The following is a 20,605-nucleotide window of genomic DNA, read 5'->3' on the forward strand; positions in this document are numbered from 1 at the left end:
CCTCCACGCAGTGGATCAGATCGATCTGCATGAGTAATGAGAAGCAGAGTAATATTATTATCGATTTTTCTAAAAAATTAATAATTGAAGTTGCAAAAGACGTACCGCGCCACGCTGCGCCTGATCACGGTACAAGGGATACGTGTCCGAGATGGTCGGCGGGTGCTGATGCTCCGCGTCATCAATACGTGAAAGAGTGACGTACGGACGCGTGCGATTGAGGTACCAGCGGAGGTATGCACCGTAAGACGCCTCTGTGTGTGGCTGCGGCTCGTCCCACACATCGTCAGGGCGTCTAGCCACGCTCCTACGTACTCCTGCAGCTTGACAACCCAGTTCACTTCGTTGCCATAATATCCCCTGCGCAAATGTCTGTTGCAAACATTTGGAAGACAATATTATTTCATGATAACGGTTACATAATTAATAGAAAATGAGTTATTACAAACTTACTCGTGTACGCTGCGCGGCACGGCCTGAAACACTCGGGGTAGGAGAGGGAAGTGCTATTGTCGCCCGAACTACCTCATCACTCGCTCGACGCAGTACGGCTCCATAACAATATCGAACTCTAGGTTCGCCTTTGTGAGCCAGTACGCCTCGTCACGCGTGCACAGGGAGGACAACCCGTACGGCGCACGTGTATGGACAACCGCAGCGGTGTACGGGGTCTAGATGACATCCTGTCGCCGCAACCGATCAAATTCGGACACGAACTGCTGGTATACCTTTTGGACCTGCCGATGTGCCCAGCTCATCTGCAAAATTACACAACTGCATCGGTACTTTGCATATACAGAAATGTACAACAGTAAATTAAAGAGCTTACCCGTCGATCGGTCCAAAGCGAACCCATCATGGGACTGTCCTCGTGCCACAGCCCATTCATCTCGGGCGGATAAGGCTCCTCGCTGATTAGGGGGCGTGCCTGCAGCAGAAGTGGACAGCCTGTGATGATGGCGGCCCTCTCCGTCTTGAAACAGGCCTGGCAAATGCCTCGGTACGTCGCAGCAAGCACTGCTGATTCTCAGCTCCACCCAGGTAACTGGCCCGGCTCCGCATCTACAGTCGCGCGCGTGTACTGAATGAGAACCTTATCCACATAGTTGCCGCTAGAGCTGCAGAAAAGAGCCCAGCCGAACAACCACAACAGATATGCCTCTAGGCAGCGCGACACCTCATATTGCCCATAGGGTGGAGATCCTGAGACTGAAATATATTTGTTCAATGCTTAGAGATAGTCACATATGATTTAATTATATTAATTAAAAATAATTGTACGTACCCTATATTGTATTACCCAACCCTTGGCGGGGCCGGACGCGTCAGGTACGTCTAAAAAATATGGCCGACTCACTGGAGCAAACCGCTCGTGAAGCACCGCCCTCCAGGTAGGTGGCACGGCAACCGGACCAACGGCTTCCCCCGCACTAGGAAGCCCGAGCAGGTACGACACGTCCTGCAATGTGGTGGCCATCTCCCCGCACGGCAAGTGGAACGTGTGCGTCTCCGGACGCCACCTGTCCGCCAACGCCGCAAGTAGAGAGCGGTCGAGCTGCATCCGCTTCTTAGCGCCACCATCTTGACCGTCACCGGCCTGAAGCATACGTGCGAGTGGTAGCAAACTAGCCTCACGTAACCTGTATATTTTGCATTATGGTTAAAATTGTCGTACAAGTAATACATTCATTCTGTAAAAAAATACAAAGTATCACCTGTCAAGCTAGCGGTCGTCCAGGTGCAACAACTCTTTTGCTACACGAGAGCGCAACTCGTGAAGCTGCTGGCCCTCCACCGCTGCCAGGTACGACCTATGCCCTGTGTCGGTGCTCGCGTTAAGGAGCTCTGGTGTCTGCGTCATATTTGCATGAAAAATTAAGTACGATACATAGAAACATACTTAACGAATACAACGGAGGTGCTCGCGTCAAGGAGCTCCGGTGTCTACACATAATGGTCTGTTAAAATTACAAATACATATGCAGGTCTGATACAAACTCAACGCGGCAAATATTACACATGAGCAAACAACGTTCAAATAAAATTACAACTAAATGATGCCTATGTCGTAGTAGCACTCAATCAGCAACGTCTCCCACTCCTTGATGCAACCGGAGATCTTCCATCTGTAGCATCACCTGTAGGGCCAGCTTCAGCAGAACTAGGCCCAGCATCATTGTTCGGACAACGTTTATACGTGTGTCCAGTCTGATTACATGCACTGCAGCGCTGTATTCTCGTACGGAACTCTGACTCATCCATGTCTGATGAGGACATCACTCCTATGGATATACAAGAGGTTCCTCCGCTAGACATTCAAACCATTCAAGCTCCAATCACAAGAGCTCGCGCGCGACAATTAAATTTAGAGGTGAGCTCGCTCCTAAGCGTTTCTATTAATAATTGTGAGAATGGTTTGCTACCTAATTTTTACAATATGATTAGGAACCAAGGAGAGGTCCAGGGAACATATGGAGAGGAGAATAGAGGTGTGGAGGAACAGCAAGGGCCGCCAAGCCACATGGAGACCCAATCCAATTTAACTTCGAGTCCACCTCGGAGTTCAGGAGCAGCCTGATATAAATTGGACGCCCAGGCCACATCCGAAGTCCGAATTCGACGATCCACATATGGACGGAAACATAATTTCATGGACCTTCTATTGGCGTTGGTTTCAGGTCCAAACTCCTTCTGAGTCGTCAGAAATTGTCCAAGGAATTTGGCATCCAGATTCTGCCCCGGTGCTGCGACATCGTAATTTGGCTTTTGGGCCGTGTATCTTCGTTGAGCCCATTAGGGGCGCGTCCAGGGGGAAGCTATGCCCCTATTCCCTATATCACAGTAGCCGCCGCCCTTATTAGAGTTTGGATTTTGCTTTAGATCAATCTGTCTTTGAACAATCGCCGTCTTCGGTTTGTAGAACCCCAACATTCGAGCTTAATCATTCATCTGCAGTTGTCACTTCAATTGAGTGCTGCGTTTCTTTTGAGTTCTTACTTATATTCTTCATTTCACAGGCAGAGATTAGCCTTCTCGGCGAGGTCAACCGGATTGTGACTACGGTTGATAACTAGAGGAGTTGTGGTGCTAAGATTGCGGGGTTCGAGTTTCTGACTTGAAGCCGGATCGGTGTGTCGCATTCCGACCAAAACGAGTTTTCCTTCACCTGACGGAAGATCGGGCACCCCTGTTCATATCAATGTCATTACGAATACGCCATGTCTGATGGCGCCCTCTCTTAACCTGAGCTGCTCTCGGGTCTGGAATATAGATCACAATATTTGCTGTCTAAGTGAACGCTCCAACCATACGGAACCCATAGATCTCATGCTGCCAGATGCTGGCAATTGTCTCCTTTCTGAAGTAACGAGAAACATATATATCGACAGAATATGCAATATTCGCATAAGCAGCCATTACATGAGAACAAGATCTGTGCAGCAACTTTGGCCTCATGCATGAGCAACAACAAGTACCATCAACCTTGAGGATGCACTCTTTTACGGGAGTCTGACGTCTCATGCCACGTCGTGCTCTGTCTCTGGGAGCTACCTCAAGCTTGAACTCCTGTGTACCACATTACCGTACGTGGTGTAGCTGGGCGCTAGCTGCCTTCTTGATCATATAATCTGTCATCATGCTTCCAAAATATCTGTCAGGATCTTGCATGTATGCTTGATTTTTAGTGAATCGATCTTTAAAGTAATCGGTACACCCGTGGACGATGAATTCCACAATTGCAACCAATGGAAGCCCATGAAAATCTCGCGTCACCCAATTGTAAACCTCAGCGAAGTTGGTGGTCATTATACCGTACCTTGCACCATCGATATCGTAAAGCAACGCCCACTTCTCTTTCGGTTCATTCTCAATCTATTTAGAAAAGGTTTTCACCGCTGACCCGGACCTCCTACGAGTACGTGTAGTATCTATTGGCAAAGCACACAAAGCCTCTGCTTCGTCCTGTGCAGTTCTGGTTTTTGCTGCGTCCTCACTTCTTTTCTTCCCGGTCACTTCATCAAGTTTCTTCCACTGCTTGTTACATCAATTGACTGGTACCTTGCACCCTGGACAACTTTGTTCTCACTGCAATCCAAGATACGCTGGGTCCCTCATCTATGATAAGATGACTGAAGTCGCTGCTCACTCATTCTTCAGGCACATCATCATCATCATCATCAGACGAATCGGCATTCATTGCTTCGTCCAACTCACGATCTTCGTCTCGCAGCTGTTCAACAATACGGGGTATGTTCTCTCCCTCATCAGCCACGCATTGAGGCGCTGCGGTGCCACCTGCCTCAATGTTTGGCTCTTCAACTTCTTCATCAATATCTTCATCCCCCGCAGCAGCTTCGATGTTTATCAAAAGCTTCTGGTACACACTGACAAGGAGTACCAGTGGCCATTGCCAATGACTTGCATTTTGCAGATAACTTAACCAGTCATCGTTGCTTGCAAGTGGCATCAGCTGCCAGATCAAAGCGTGAGTGGTACGATTTATGACGCACTGAACACTCACAGTGTGTGTCTCCTGATTAATCCTTAATGCGCTCATTAACCAGTTGCATAGGGATTCAAATATCCTCCCGTGCGGTCTGGTAATTTCTCTGACTGCACAGTTGAATTCACTTAAATCTACCCCATTCAGCCCATAAATCACATTTTCTTCTCTGTAATATATACTAAAAGTAACTTTCTCGGAAGATATATCTGTCAATTATTAATAAATTAGTTATACTACGTATTAATACACAACGACCCTAAGTTTCAGCGCTTCCCAGATTATATTTTCCAGATTCTAAACTATTCAGAATATAAATTATACTAAAAATAATTGAAAATACTAAAAACTATTCAAAATATAACTACCCTAAGAAATATTTCCTAGATTATAGTTATTTTTAAGTAATTATATGACTAGAACGAGAATATACCTCCAAACCGACGCGTGAACGGGGCTTCGCCGCTTCCTCTCCTCTCTTTCTCTCCTCCCTTTCTTTTTTTCCTAGTTTTTGCTGAATAAAATGGAAATTTAGGGGGCAGGTGGGGGCTTATATAGGGGGAGGGGAACCTCCCGCCCGCCCAACAGGCGGGATGCCCCTCCGCAGTGTAGGGGTCCCGCACCTCCCACCCGCCCAGCGGGCGGGATGCCCCGCGGCCGCGTCAGGGGCCTCTTCGCTCTCTTATTCGCAAAAGGGAGGGGCCTAGAAAAAGATTTGGCACCTCCCGCCCGTTGGTCGGGCGGGAGGTACCCCTTTTTGAAAATTTTCCAAATCGGCACCCTTTTTTAAATTTATTTTTTTAAACCTTTTTTTTAAAAAATTCACCAACTGGCCATTCGCCGCCCATTCCCTTGCGGGAAGGCCCACAACAACTTGTGCCGCCGATTCACGGAGGCCAGGAGCTGGCTTTCGTCCGCACCGTCAGTGAGGCTGAAACTCCACAGAGACGGCTGTTGACGTCGTCACACAGCACACGGGTGTGGACGTGTGGTGTTTCTAGTTGATGAGCATCTTTTGGTTAGGCACTTGGGCCTTGGCCTTCGGCGGCCGCCGCAGCGCGACGGGGGGTTTGATTTTTTATTTTTTTTGAGAAAAGTTGCTGGTCATTCTATATTCAAGAGACAATGGATCAGCACGATCGCGATCCACCAGTGTTTAATTGACTTTAGTTCTAAATGTACTGAAATGCTGCCAAAATTCACTGCATAAGGTGTCGTTCATTATATATTCGGTTAGTTCAGTTATAACAAAAAAAATAAACCGAGTTAACCGAAACCGAACTGGTCGGTTTAAAAAATTCTAGTAACTGATCGGGCCTCGTTCTGGATAACCGAATTTTGAAGAAAACTGAAGAACCATCGGTTTGATTAGACCAAATGCCCACGTCTAAATCCAAATATATGGGTGATCTGGATCCCACTGCCTTTCGAAAAAAATCTGGATTCCAAGCTATGACCGGATGAGGTAGCTTATGCGTGTTGTAAAACATATCATCAGTGATTGGATTCCCTTTCTCTCACGCCTCTTACAACAAGTAAAAAAATAGAATAGAAGACAAATATAAGCTACTATTCTTTAAAAACTCTGAATATTGATGCTTTACAATGAAGCTTCCCTCGTATATATACTTTGAACTAGTTTCGGCAAGAGCTCATCACAACCGGAGTAGGACTAGAATTTATTGCCCTCCTTTCCTTCTGAACTCTAAGTTCGGTTGGTTTACAACAATGCGCACGAAAATTACAAAGTACAAAGCATATAAAAAAGGATCCTATGCTCCCTAAAGATAACCCCACCCCATCTCCCCTCCCACCCTGAAGCATTATTGAGGGGGAAGGGGTGATTTAGGGGGGGGGGGGTGGGGTGCAGGGGGCTCCCCTTCCTTCTGCCTAAAAATAGGAGGAAGACGAGAAGAACTCAAGAAGAGAGGAAAAGAGAAGAAGAAATAAAAATGAAGGAGGAAGAAAAAAACAAATCCCTCTTAAATCTAATCCCTGCCTACGCCATTGACTAAGTTCGTTGAGTCGGTCTCAACTAGGGATGCAAGCGGGTACCCAATGACGTTTTATGAGTCAACTAAATAATTATGATGGTATGCTATTCTAATTTATTTCTCCTTCTAAATTAATTACGCACAATGTTATTCTAATTCATTTTAGGCAAAATAGGCATTTTGGTCCCTCAACTTAATCTCGAGGGTCAAGTTCGTCCTTCAACTTTCAAATTGCCTAATATAGTCTCTCAACTTTTGTTTTGAGATCAAATTTATTCCTGTGCTGATATTATACTCCATAATAACATAAGATAAATGCAAAAAGTCTTTTATATGATGGTAAGTAGTTATACAACAAGTAGCTTTAATTTTACTCTCCATGCGTCCACAATACAATTTGATGCATGGGTAAATAAAATTCTATGTTCTAAATTAAACACTTGTGATGCTCAACTCTTAAATAATTTTAGAAGGGGAATGAGCTAAGGGTAAAGATGAATTTTTGCATAAATCTTATATTATGATGGAGTATATATCAGCATAAGGATGAGTTTGACCAAAAAATAAAAATTGAGGAACTATATTGGCCAATCTGAAAGTTGAGTGATGAACTTGACCTTCGACTCAAAGTTGAGGGACTAAAACGCCTATTTTGCCTTTATTTTATCAAATTTTTAGATCAAGCTAATAACTAAAATAAATATAATTTGCATCAGTCTCAACGATGATACGAAAAATTCCTATATCCATTGTAGCTTCAAGGGACCGCAAGGCATGCCCCTCCTCTCCTTCGCACGTTCACTACCGACGGGGCCGGTGAGCATTCGGGGGCGGAGTGTTCCAGTAGCCGATAAGGCGTGCTCGCGTGAGGTATACACATATATGGATGCAAATTTGTGATCCTTAGGTGCACCTGCAATCTTTTTAGTTTAAGTATTTATATTATTTTTTTAAAATAAAATTTTATTTTAAATAAATAGTATAAATATTTGAACTAAAAGAGGTGCATCATAATTCACACCCCTGCACACATCCCTTCTGGTCACTGACGTCACCCGTGGAAACGGGCCAGGTCCATGCAAAACAGCGAGGGCTCTATCCGTGGGCCGACTGGTAGCCCAAGAGTGAGCTCACAGGTGACGAGTGGCCCAGAAGCCGCCCCAACACGCCGCGCAGACGGCTCGACTAAACCGGATCGCCACACAGCCGGACCGCACAGGCGTACTTCCCGAACTGCCCCAAGAAATTGCTGGATCGGACGGCCAAGCGCCACGCACCGCCCGCAATTTCCCCGAATTGACCCTGCTTTTCCCTTTGGCACCCTCACTTGACGCCGGTCTGGATCGACCGGGCCAACCCGCGGGATATTTCTTGCCCGGTTCCTCAAATCTGCAGCTATAGATAGCCATCCTCACCGGGCGGCGGCTAGGGTTTTAGTCCTCTTCCGGCGGCGCCTCCACATCTCGTCTCTCAGATCGGGAGGCGAAACCAAGGTAACTCAACCCCTTTTTCGGCTCCATCTCACTCTTGTTGCTAGAGCTAGTTCATCCATGCGCCGTGCTTCTAGCTGATTAGTATTTCTAGTGGAGTTCGATTCGTTTTGGTTCCATCTAGTAGTGTCGTGTGCTGATTGGATTGAATCGTAGGCCTCGAAGTGGTGTGTGCTGATCGAATCTGATGTTTTTTGGGGGGTAATCTCGATGTAATTTATTTATGTCAATCCGTTGGTTTACGGGTCCCTGTCGGTTCTCTCTGTGACCCATCTCTACGATCTGTAGAAATGCGGTGCAATCCTGGTTCACTAAAAACCTTTTGGATTCTTCGGTTCTTCTCTTAATCGTGTCGATTAGTTTTTACACGTTAGGGTCTATGAAGTGGATATGGTGGGATCCTTTGGTGGAACTAATCTGTTGACTCAGATATGCTGTTTCGACATTAATAATTGTGGCTGCTACACCCTGATCTTATTCTACGATTTGTGGTCTGCTGGTAGTTCTTAGGTTCAGGGTAGTTATCCATATGATCTCGTTTTGTCTTGCGATGTTCAGTACATTGGAACACTATTGATGTGCTTCTCCATACTTCGGCACTTGAATTTGTTTCGTAAACTATGCATTCCTTTTGGCCTGTTAGACTTTTCTGAAGGTTAGAATCTTCAGCTACTCTTTTCTGAAGGTTAGAATCTTCAGCTACTTTAAATGTTTGTCTAAATTAATCTTCTGGTGTTTCCATGTAAGTTGGTTTGCCACTCCTGATAATCTGTCTATATAAGGGCCTGTTTGGGACTGCTCTGCTTCACAAATCGTAGCTCAGCTTCATGAACTTCACAGCAGAGCAGCTCAGCTTTGAAGTTGCAGAGTTTTTGAAAGTGTTTGGCTACCAGACCAACTTCAGCTTCAGAAAAAAGAGATTCAGCTTGAAAAAGTCCCTTATACCCTTGAACGATGTACCAGAGGATTTCATTTAAATTTTAATGTAAGAGATGCGGGCATGACTCATGGGAGCAGCCTCATCCGCCAGCTCCGGCGGCACTGCTCGTGTCAGCGTCGAGATCCCTGCCAGCCGCGCCGCCGGCGCCCGCGCCCGCCGCGCCGCCTGCGCCGTCGCCCGCCGCGCCGACCGCGCCGTGGACCGCGCCCGCCGTGTCGACCACGCCGTGCCCCGCCCCACGTGCCCGCCGCGCCGCCTGCGCCGTCGCCCACCGCGCCACCTGCCCCCGCCCGCCGCGCCGTGCCCAGCGCCCGCGCCGCCTGCCCCGCCCCCGCGCCCGCCGCGCCGTGCCCCCGCGCCCGCGCTGCCTGCCCCCGCGCCCGTGCCCCACGCGCCCGCCGCGCCGCCTGCGCCGTCACCCGCCGCACCGCCCGCGCCGTGGACCGCGCCCGCCGCGCCGCCCGCGCTGGGGCCCGCGACGCCCGCGCCTTGCCCCGCGCCGTGGCCCGCGCCGCCGCGGATAGAGGGATGGCCGGATGGGAGCGGACAGAGGGAGGAAGCGGGGGGGGGGGGTGGGGGGGATGGGGGGGGTACGGGAGAGAGATAGAAGAAAAACGTTTCAGTTGTGTAATCAATGGCATTGGTGGGTAATTTACCCCCAACTTCACGAGGGAGTTCAAAACGACTACTCGTGAAGTACCCTTTTAGCTGCTTCATGGATTTTGTGAAGTTGGGGCCAACTTCACGTTTTTTTGTGAAGCTGAGCTGGTGAAGCTGAGGGTGTTTGGCTATACTTTCATGAAGCGAAGTCGAATTTGGTGAAGTGAAGCAGTCCCAAACAGGCCCTAAGAGTCCTTTGTTTGAAGTGGTAACCCTGTAGATGTGTATGTCTAATATTGTATCTCCTTGTTTGTTGTGCTTTTGTATTTAAGTTTGATTAGTTTCACTTCTAGTAGCTCACTGCAGTTTCCATTATGTGTACTATGCTGTGTAATCTCGTTGAGCCAGAGGCAATGCAAAAAAAATCCTATTAAGTGATCATTGACTGCATGCACCCTGTGTCAATTAAATATTACTTTGATGAGGATGCACCCTGTGTGTTTAATTAATGTAATCTTCAGTTTATTTTTTTCATAACTGTTATGTGCATCCAATCCCATTAGTCGTTGTAAATGTTAGAATACTTTAGCCTGATAAAGAGGTTAAACAATTTCTAATAACTTTCTGGATTGGATCTCAATCATTTTTCACATACCACATTTAACATTTTTTTCCGTCTCCTATTATCCTGACAATTACAGTGTTTATTACCTTAGTCAATTTCTTTTATTATGAAAGATTCTGGTTAGTTATTTGCTAATGTTTTGGTTAGATTCTTACTATTTTCTTGCACCTTTGAACAGCAGGAAAATATATATATTTGTCGTGTGATCTTCAAAAGAAGTCAAGATGGTGAAGTTCACGGCGGAGGAGCTCCGTGCCATCATGGACAAAAAGAACAACATCCGTAATATGTCTGTTATTGCTCACGTGGACCACGGTATGTTAAGAACTGTGTTTTATTAGATACCATACATATGTGTTGTTTAACATTTTCAGGCCTTTTGATTTTAGCACGTGGTTTGTTTTCAATATTTATGATCTGTATTGCGCTTCAGAGTTGATGTTATTCATGCTGTAATATTTATTTCAGGGCTAGTTAATTATGCGTTAAGATAAGTCATTCCATGTAGGAAATAGACTTATTGATTCTTTTAATTATTACGGTATATATAGTATCTGTTGATGTGTTTTATATTATGATTTATTATTGTCTTTGTTAGTTTGAGATAGGTTATCTATCCCTAACCTGTACTATTCTATGATGCATGTTGAGTTTGATGTTGAAGTTCCATAGTGTTCTTACATGCCATTAATTCTCTGCAGGCAAGTCTACCCTTACAGACTCCCTTGTGGCAGCTGCTGGGATTATTGCCCAGGAAGTTGCTGGTGATGTTCGCATGACAGATACTCGTGCAGATGAGGCAGAGCGTGGTATTACAATCAAGTCCACTGGTATCTCTCTTTACTATGAGATGACTCCGGAGTCACTGAAGAATTACAAAGGTGAGAGAGATGGTAACCAGTACTTGATCAACCTTATTGACTCACCTGGGCACGTCGATTTTTCTTCGGAAGTCACAGCTGCACTTCGTATAACCGATGGTGCTCTAGTGGTGGTTGACTGTATTGAAGGTGTCTGTGTCCAAACTGAGACTGTGCTCCGCCAGGCTCTTGGTGAGAGGATTAGACCAGTCCTTACTGTGAACAAGATGGACAGGTGCTTCCTTGAGCTTCAGGTTGAGGGTGAGGAAGCCTACCAGACTTTCTCCCGTGTCATTGAGAATGCCAACGTCATTATGGCAACATACGAAGATAAACTCCTTGGTGATGTCCAAGTCTACCCGGAGAAGGGTACTGTTGCTTTCTCTGCTGGTCTGCATGGCTGGGCCTTCACCCTCACCAACTTTGCCAAGATGTATGCATCCAAGTTTGGAGTTGATGAAACTAAGATGATGGAGAGGCTCTGGGGTGAGAACTTCTTTGACCCAGCCACGAAGAAGTGGACCACCAAGAACACAGGCTCTGCTTCCTGCAAGAGAGGATTCGTTCAGTTCTGCTATGAGCCCATCAAGCAAATCATCAACACCTGCATGAACGACCAGAAGGACAAGTTGTGGCCCATGCTTCAAAAGCTTAATGTTACCATGAAGGCTGATGAGAAGGAATTGGTTGGCAAGGCTTTGATGAAGCGTGTTATGCAAACCTGGCTTCCAGCTAGTACTGCACTGCTTGAGATGATGATATTCCACCTTCCTTCCCCAGCAAAGGCACAGAAGTATCGTGTGGAGAACTTGTATGAGGGACCCCTTGATGATATCTATGCTACTGCCATCAGGAACTGTGACCCGGAGGGTCCTCTCATGCTGTATGTTTCAAAGATGATTCCAGCATCTGACAAAGGGCGGTTCTTTGCCTTTGGTCGTGTCTTCTCCGGAAAGGTTGCTACTGGTATGAAGGTTCGGATCATGGGTCCCAACTATGTGCCTGGCCAGAAGAAGGATTTGTACGTCAAGAGTGTCCAGCGTACTGTTATCTGGATGGGAAAGAAACAAGAGTCAGTTGAGGATGTTCCCTGTGGTAACACTGTTGCTATGGTCGGTCTGGATCAGTTCATAACAAAGAATGCTACACTGACTAATGAGAAGGAAGCTGATGCCTGCCCAATCAGAGCAATGAAGTTCTCTGTCTCCCCTGTTGTGCGTGTTGCTGTTCAGTGCAAGGTTGCCTCTGACCTACCCAAGCTAGTTGAAGGTTTGAAGCGTCTGGCAAAGTCTGATCCTATGGTCCTCTGTACCATTGAAGAATCTGGTGAGCATATTATTGCTGGAGCTGGTGAGCTTCACCTTGAGATCTGTCTGAAGGATCTGCAGGAAGACTTCATGGGTGGTGCTGAAATTATTGTTTCCCCGCCTGTTGTCTCTTTCCGTGAAACTGTTCTTGAGAAATCCTGCAGAACAGTCATGAGCAAGTCCCCCAACAAGCACAACCGTCTTTACATGGAAGCCCGGCCGTTGGAAGAGGGTCTTGCTGAGGCTATTGATGAGGGACGCATTGGTCCACGTGATGATCCCAAGGTGCGGTCCAAGATCCTCTCTGAGGAGTTTGGGTGGGACAAGGATCTTGCCAAGAAGATTTGGTGCTTTGGACCTGAGACCACCGGCCCGAACATGGTTGTTGATATGTGTAAGGGAGTGCAGTATCTCAATGAAATCAAGGATTCTGTTGTGGCTGGCTTCCAGTGGGCCTCAAAGGAGGGAGCGCTTGCTGAGGAGAACATGCGTGGCATTTGCTTTGAGGTCTGTGATGTTGTTCTTCATGCTGATGCCATTCACAGGGGTGGTGGCCAGGTCATTCCAACTGCCAGGAGGGTCATCTATGCTTCTCAGCTCACGGCCAAGCCAAGGCTGCTCGAGCCAGTGTACCTTGTGGAGATCCAGGCTCCCGAGAATGCACTTGGTGGTATCTACGGTGTTCTGAACCAGAAGAGAGGGCACGTGTTTGAGGAGATGCAGAGGCCGGGGACCCCGCTCTACAACATCAAGGCTTACCTCCCTGTCATCGAGTCCTTTGGGTTCTCCAGCCAACTGAGGGCTGCAACCTCTGGTCAGGCGTTCCCTCAGTGTGTGTTTGACCACTGGGACATGATGAGCTCTGATCCTTTGGAGGCTGGCTCCCAGGCTGCTCAGCTGGTGTTGGACATCCGCAAGAGGAAGGGTCTCAAGGAGCAGATGACTCCTCTCTCTGAGTTTGAGGACAAGCTCTAAATTTTTGGTCTTGTGTTCTACTGTTACCCCCTGCTGGTTTAATCGTCTACTCATCCACTGTAATGGGAACTACTTTTGAGTTTCATTTCCTTCAGTTGCCATATGCTTGAGTTTCTGAACATCATTAGTCATATGGTAGTGTCCTGCTAAGACTGTTTTGTTATCCATTGTGATGTAACAGATGAAACAGAGTTGGTATCTGTGTTTTAAGTGGTGGTATTTGCGGTACAACGCTTGTTTCTACTGTCTTGTGAATTCTTTGCTTTTGCTATCAGGTTGTTAGTTTTCGTTGCCAGGTTTTGGTGTCTTTTCTTTTTGGTCATACAAGTGTTGCCCCCTGTGATTACAGGCCTCCCAGGTCTAGAGTATAAATCCATCTGTTTGATTTGGTAGGATTTTGGGTGGTTCCATCGTATACGTATCTGTAATTCTTCCAACCCAGATCGGTTTATCATTGTTCGTACCGTGGCAGCGAGCATATCCGTGTGCAGTGGCTTTCATGTGACTGGCCTGGCGTAGTAGGCACAACTCTATGTGAAATTATAATTATCTACTGGTGCGGCAGCCTAACACCCTTGTTACCTTGGAAGTCTTGGATTGGACTTGGCAAGGCCGCACAGGAAATGTGAAAAACTGTTGAGAATTGACAATCTGTACAACGACCCGTTCTGGATTTTTCCTCTCCACGAGCACACTGGATAATCTACGGTGCTCGTCCCGCCCCACCCGTCCCTATGGTTGACCGGATTCAATAATCTCCGGAAAATGACCCGACCTAAACTTCACTGTTCAAGAGCAAAATCATTACTAGTTTACTACTCTAGTGTTGCCTGCCTTGTTCAATAATCTCCTTGTTTGTTGTGCTATTGTATTTAAGTTGGGTTAGTTTCATTTCCAGTATGCTGTGTAAGTGTCCCATCACACTTAAGAGCACAACTACAGATCTCTTGCAACCAAAGCATCCAATCAAACCGATCCATACTACACTGCTCAAGAGCACAGGTACAGCTCTCCTGCAATTATAAATTTAGAAAACTTAAGTTAGTTGTTACAGCCTGATACATACCAGAACCATTCTCTTAACAACTTGTAGCCAAGCCAAGGAACTAAGCTGCTCTTTCTTTGCAATTTCATTCACTGCCTAATTCCAATTCTGACAACACATACACATTACAACAACAGCAAATTAAACAGAGTTCGACACAAACAAGTTACACCTCTACAAGATAAATACCAGAATAGATCACAATCGGTTCGCAATTTCAGCCTACAATACACCTACAGTTAACTACACTCATAGATACGATACACAGATAGATTCATACTTTGACAAGGAAGCAGTGACCACAGTGAACCTATGATCCTTCAGCCTTGACCAGTGCAGAACTTGGAGCCTCGGTGACAGGTGCTGAGTACTGGAGCCAGTCTTTGGCACAGACAAGTGCCTCCACAATCTCAGGACGAAGAGAGCTTCTGTAGTCATCAAGCATGCGACTTCCTGTTCCAGCAGAGAATATGGAGCTGCCGCTGCTTACCATAGACATTGGAATGGCCAAGATATCACGGGCCATTTTAGAAAGGGTTGGAAACTTGACTGTGTTAAGCTTCCACCAGTCCAGAATATCAAACTCCTGGATACGTGGAGTGAGGGACTCATCCAGGTACTGTTCTAGTTCAGATTTTGAGGGCTGGCTACTCTGGATCTCGGAAAGGTACATATCAAAGTCAAGAAGCCCATCACCAGTGGAACCAGGAGCTCCATGACTGTTATTCGCATTGGCTGGCCCATTATTAGCTTCGCCTTGCTCAGCATAGGCTGGGGTCAGTGGGAGTGGCTGAGCAACATACTCCTTATACAGCTCATGCACAGCATCATTGACCACCTTAACATACTTTGCAGCCTCAGCCCCATAAATCTTGGAGTAACTGAACTCAACAAGCTTCATCTTGAAACGTGGATCCATGACGACAGCAATGGCTAGCACAAGGCTGCAATCTTTCCAGTACTTGTCAAACCTCTCATGCATATCTTTGGCAATGCTACTGAAAACGGGATCTTCATGTCCTGTGCCATTTGATAGTTCTAGCTGAAGCTTCCAGGCTTCATGGAAGAAAAGGTTTGAAGTTGGGTTTGTTGATGCCATGATGCTGTGCGCAGAGTCATATAGTAGTTTCAGGTAAGTACAGGCAGCCTCAACTTTCTTCCAATCCTCTCCTGAAGGAGCTTCATTGTAGTTATCATCACAGGTCTCAAGTGTAGTGAAAGCCTGCTTATAATCCAAGGCAGCCAGTAACATCAGATAAGTGGTGTTCCACTGGGTTGTGACATCCAGACAGAGGGTCTTCGTACTGGGAATCTCCAGCTGCAGAGCAATCTCAGCAAACTTCTCTTCACGGGCAGAAGAAGCTTTTATGAACTTTATGCTTTCACGGATATTGTAGATAACACCGTGAATTGAAGCAATGATGTCTTGGGCGACAGCATTAAGGATATGGGCATAGCACCTCACAACAAACAGCTGTCCCTTAAGCATGAGATTGTTCTTGTTGGATAGATAATCCCTCAGATTTGCACTGTAAATGTCATGTGAGGAACATTCATTATCCAATGTGATGGTGAATAGTTTGTCCTTCATATTCCAGTCAGAAAGGGTCATGCTAATTGCTTCACTAAGTGCATTCTCTGAATGAGGAGATGACACCATCATGAAGCTAAGCATTCTTCGGTGTACTTTCCACTCAGAGTCGATAAACTGCCCTGCAAGTGAAACATAGCCAAGAGTCTGACTCGTTGTCCACAATCCTATGGTGAGGCTGATCCTTCCAGGTATAGTGTTGAATGCTTGAAGCAGGTTCTCCTTTTCTTTCTGATAAACAGAATACACCTCTCCCTCCATCGTATCAACATCCACAATCTTGAAACGTGGCTGCAGACTCTCAATAAAAGTGCTGAATGCCGGCTGTTGAACAATGTGAAGCGGGTAGTCATGCTGAATGATCATCTTCGCCAGGTAGGAGCAACTGCGGTCTTGATCAAAAGCAGCATTTGCATAACCAGTATATCTGTATCGTCTCTTGGTTCGCCGCTCCACAGTTCCCTCACCATCATTGTCAGTACCTCCTGCTGAAGGCAGTGCCAGCCTCTGCTCTTGATTCTTTATCTTAGGACAAGAACCCAAGGTAATGTGCCTCTTGAGATGGCTAGTCCCAGCAATCTTCGAGCCAGAGCTGTAAGCAAAGGTTTGCTTGCAGAGATTGCAGCATGCCCGTGTGACCCCTCCAGCAACTTCTTCGATGGTGAAGTGTTCCCATACCAAGGACTTCTTTCTCCTCCGTCTGGTTCCAGTCCGAGGGGTCGTTTCCTCAGCAACGGCCAACTCATTTCCTTGCACAAAATCATCACCATGGGCTAACTCATCACCTTGATTGATTTCTTCACCTTGTATCAACTCATCAGCTTGGACCAATTCATCTGCTTGGACTGCCTCATTATTGGGAGCAACCTCATTTTCTTGGGCCACCTGAGTGTCATTGGCGGTTTCCTCAGCCATGCCGATAGGCTAGCAGCTGAACCCGTGAGATCTGTCAGATATATAGCATGGTAAAATCAGGACATCGTCAAAATGCTAAAGTGGTACCAAAGTAAACTTCAATACGTTAATATTAGTGAAACAGATCAATATACTCACAACATGACAAAGATCATAATTTCACGATACAAAAATCTAGTCAAATGCAAGCAATATTTTACACATGTATCAATATAGCGTGTATCAATGCACAGCCTCCTATAGATCCAACAGAATCTAGCCCAAGCACGTGCAGTTCTATGAACTCAAAAGCACAAAGAAATTATAACATGACAGAGATGATCCGGAGCAAGGGAGGAAGGGAACACGTTCGAGTTTTGAAGTGGAGGGGGAGAGTTTACAGGATGTGGTAGATGGTGACTGAGATCCGGAGTCCGGATTAGCTAGGCCGAGCAGCGAGCAGGTATGCCAGATCTTGTTTGTTGTCAATGGAACCCAAGAATGCCTGTCAATTCAAATGAACAGAACAAATAAAGTCATGTGAGGTATAATTTAATCACATCAGATCACTTGGTAGTTTCAAGGATAAAATTAAACGAAACTAATCTGTCAGGTAAATTCTCAAAATTGAACAAATAAAATCATGTGAGGCATAATTTAATCACACCAGATCACTTGTTAGTTTCAAGGATAAAATTAAACAAAACTAATCTGTCAGGTAAATTCTCAAGGTTGTCATGACAAACTACAGAAGACATCAGATATTTTGCATATTTATAATGATAGGTTCTCGTTGTTTACAGAAGCAGTAAGCCAGTAACCAACAACAAATTTATAAGACAGGATTCAGAGACCACCTGAATGCAAAGAAAAAAAAATCCAAAAGCTATACAGTAATGGTATATATATAGTAAACTAGACAATATAAAGGTGGCTTTTCCAATCACTAAAACATAAGATGGTATATATAAGAATCAGAATAAGTTGCACAAATGGAACATTGCAAGCAATATTTTACACATGTACCAATATAGCATTAGAAATGCAGGAAAAGTTGACTTACAATGTCAACGGACCAAGCAATGCAAAAGGCTCAATGCACGTGGTTGAATGTGCGCAAGACTCGCAAGTTGTAACAGAAAGTAAACACAAGCCCGAAGGATAGCACCTCAGTAGAACGACAGGGACTTTGCACACAAGTAGCTGAAGAACAAAATGCCACCACCTCATGTACCTGTAGCCTTTAGGGGGAAAAGAAACAGAACCATGCTCATCTCATCCTTAGCACAAACCAGTGGTGGTGGTACTAGTACTAACTTCCTAGCATCGAACCTAGCTGAGTCTCGGGCACTGGATTCATCTGAACCATTTAAGCATGACCACCCTCGGCCAGGCACAAGATTCACAAAGATACAGCATACGCGGAATCATTAGCTCCAGCTGCTCTACTCAAAACCTATGGATGTCTCGACAGAATTTCAGGATCCCGCGCCATAACTTGTGGTTGTACTTACTCGCTACCTCGACACATGAACTAAGAAAACACCCGTCCAGCCGTCCAGGTGAGGTAAGGTTACATTTCACCTTAACAAAGAAGTCAAACTGCCACTGTAAATTCCTTACAGGTAGCTACCAAGTCCCTCGGCACCAACCTAAGCCACGCCAAACCCTGAGTAAGATCCCCTTGCGAAACGAAAAGGCTACCGAATTTCCCGTGTCCCCAGATTCCCCCGAAGGAGAAGAAGATGCAATTGTTCCACCAATAAGAACGGTATGCAAAATACGAGCTCCCAAAACCATGCCATATTGTCCTCGCACAAATTATGCTCGCACGTAATCCTAAATCCTTAGTGCCAACCGGCGGAGCATTCAGAAGCCCAGAGAAATAAAAAAATGTCTCCGCGAAAATTCGCACCAGATCTAGACCCATTCCCCCGGAACCCGCTGAGCGAAGCCCCTGCGCCCCTACAGATCCGACGAACCGAGCGCGCGAACACACACCAGCTCGAACTGCGACCACCAGATCTAAACCCCGAACGCAAAAAATTTGGGCCGGATTTGGAAGAATATGAGCGGGAGGGAGATGGACGAGGAAGGTTTGGAGTTTGGGGGGCTTACGTACGCGGAGGAGCGAGCAGGCAGGCAGGCGGGCGCAGCGGAGGCGAGGCGATCCACCAACTCGGGATTGGTGGTGGACTGCGGTGCGGCAGGATTAGGGCTCGGCCCAAGAAGGACGAAGGCCGAGCGGGCGAACCCTAGAATTCTAGATCTCGGGAGGAGGGGACGGGAAACAGAGAGAAGGGGGCTGTGACGACCGGGCAGAGGGAGGGAGAGTGAGAGAGTGAGAGGGTTGGTGGCTGCCTGTGCGGGGCACGGGGATCGAATGGGCTCGCGGCCCACATCGATGGGCCTCCCAGCTGTCGCGCGCTGTGACGCTGCTGGTGGGCCAGGTGGGGGCCTCCCTCCCAGCGTGGACCGGCTTGGGTCTTTGGACTAGGTGTCCTGAACCGCACCCGACACTGCTGTTTAAAATATAAAATTTCCTCAAATAGAAAGAAGCAGAAGAAGAAGAAATCCCCGGCACGGCACCAAAGTCAGGCACGTAAAACACTTGCAAATAGCCTAGAAATTTCAAACTTCACGCATGCCTCTACCGATTTAGCGGAATTTAGCCTAAACGCGTAGATCTACAACCCATAAATGAAAATGAAAGGAGCTCACATGCCGAGTTGGGGAGCAAAGAGAAGAGAGCTTACACGAGGGCGAGAGGATACCATCGGCGAGATGTGGAAAATTTCTATATATGACCGCCCGTCCCATGCTCACGCACGCGGCTGGGGTGCGGCGCGCACGGATCCGCTTGCGGAGCATGGGCCTGGCACGGCTCTGGCCGCTCGAGCCACCGCGGCTCTCCTTTCTCGCCTCTCTCTCACCCTAGATCCAGTACTCCAACCACAAAAGTCAAAAGGAACGAAGCCCGGCCGCTCCCACCGGCTCGCGCCCCGACCCCCTCCGCCACCACCTCCCGGCCGGCCCGCCGCTGCGCCGCATCAGGGAGGAGGAGGATATGGCCGCCGCCGCAGTCGCCTGCATGCCGGGTCCTGCTCCTGCACGGCCAGCACCAGTGGCCGCGACAGCGGTGTGCGGCCGCGTCCAGGAAGGCGATCATGGGAACGTCAGTTACCAGCTCGCGGCCATGCTGGTGACGTTCCCGTCGAGGGCGACCGCATACGCACACCATCCAACCCCTCCTACACCTCTGCGGCGGGATTCGGCAAGGAAGCAGACAGAGGCGGGCGACGCCGCGGACATGGACGAGAAGGTTGCGCGCCGCCCTGCCAGCGGCAGCAGATGAGAAGCAGCCGCGAGCTCCGCCTAGAAGTAGCCGCGGGAGCAATGCCTGGCACGGCCTTTGGCCGAGCTCCCGTGCGCTGCCCGTGAAGATCGCCCGCGCCGGCTGCGGAGTTTGCTCCTGACGCTATGGAGCTCCTCCCCCATTCTTTATCTCATGTGATCCGCATCTATTTTTTCTTCCCCTTGTCTGTTTTTTTTTTTTGCAGCAGTGGCTCCCTTCGTTGGATTGAGAGCAAGAGGGGATCCTCGATTGATCTATTTCCATGTTTGCTGACAAGGATGCCGGTAAGCTCATTGACCCACCGCTCGTCGTGATTTAATTTCTGGTGATGAACCTGATGGGAAATAGGCTGGATTGGTTGCTCGGCATCAGTGCTACTTTGACGCTGATGATTTAGGTCTAGGGAACAACATAGAAGGTAAATC

The 20,605-nt window shown here is 47.2% G+C and overlaps 2 protein-coding genes across 4 annotated transcripts; one reads left to right on the top strand and one right to left on the bottom strand.

The window, feature by feature from the left end:
* Positions 1-7,837: 7,837 nt before the first annotated feature.
* On the top strand, positions 7,838-13,538 carry LOC112891984 (elongation factor 2-like). 2 transcript variants are annotated; one of them, XM_025959003.1, is made up of 3 exons: positions 7,838-7,991; positions 10,332-10,468; positions 10,855-13,538. In XM_025959003.1, the coding sequence occupies exons 2-3, from the start codon at positions 10,378-10,380 to the stop codon at positions 13,293-13,295; spliced, it is 2,532 nt and encodes an 843-aa protein (XP_025814788.1). In that variant the 5' UTR covers positions 7,838-7,991; positions 10,332-10,377; the 3' UTR covers positions 13,296-13,538. The 2 variants fall into 2 exon arrangements, with proteins under 2 accessions (XP_025814788.1, XP_025814789.1); XM_025959004.1 differs by having other exon boundaries at positions 7,842-7,991; positions 10,335-10,468.
* A 750-nt stretch (positions 13,539-14,288) lies between these two features.
* Positions 14,289-19,158, bottom strand: LOC112893019 (zinc finger BED domain-containing protein RICESLEEPER 2). 2 transcript variants are annotated; one of them, XM_025960156.1, is made up of 3 exons: positions 18,948-19,158; positions 17,227-17,330; positions 14,289-16,877 (listed from the first exon to the last, which is right to left on the bottom strand). In XM_025960156.1, the coding sequence occupies exon 3, from the start codon at positions 16,844-16,846 to the stop codon at positions 14,651-14,653; it is 2,196 nt and encodes a 731-aa protein (XP_025815941.1). In that variant the 5' UTR covers positions 16,847-16,877; positions 17,227-17,330; positions 18,948-19,158; the 3' UTR covers positions 14,289-14,650. The 2 variants fall into 2 exon arrangements, with proteins under 2 accessions (XP_025815941.1, XP_025815942.1); XM_025960157.1 differs by having other exon boundaries at positions 18,944-19,158.
* Positions 19,159-20,605: the final 1,447 nt, after the last annotated feature.

The sequence above is a fragment of the Panicum hallii genome, chromosome 5, assembly GCF_002211085.1.
Source record: "Panicum hallii strain FIL2 chromosome 5, PHallii_v3.1, whole genome shotgun sequence".
In the NCBI taxonomy this organism is placed as follows: Eukaryota; Viridiplantae; Streptophyta; class Magnoliopsida; order Poales; family Poaceae; genus Panicum; species Panicum hallii.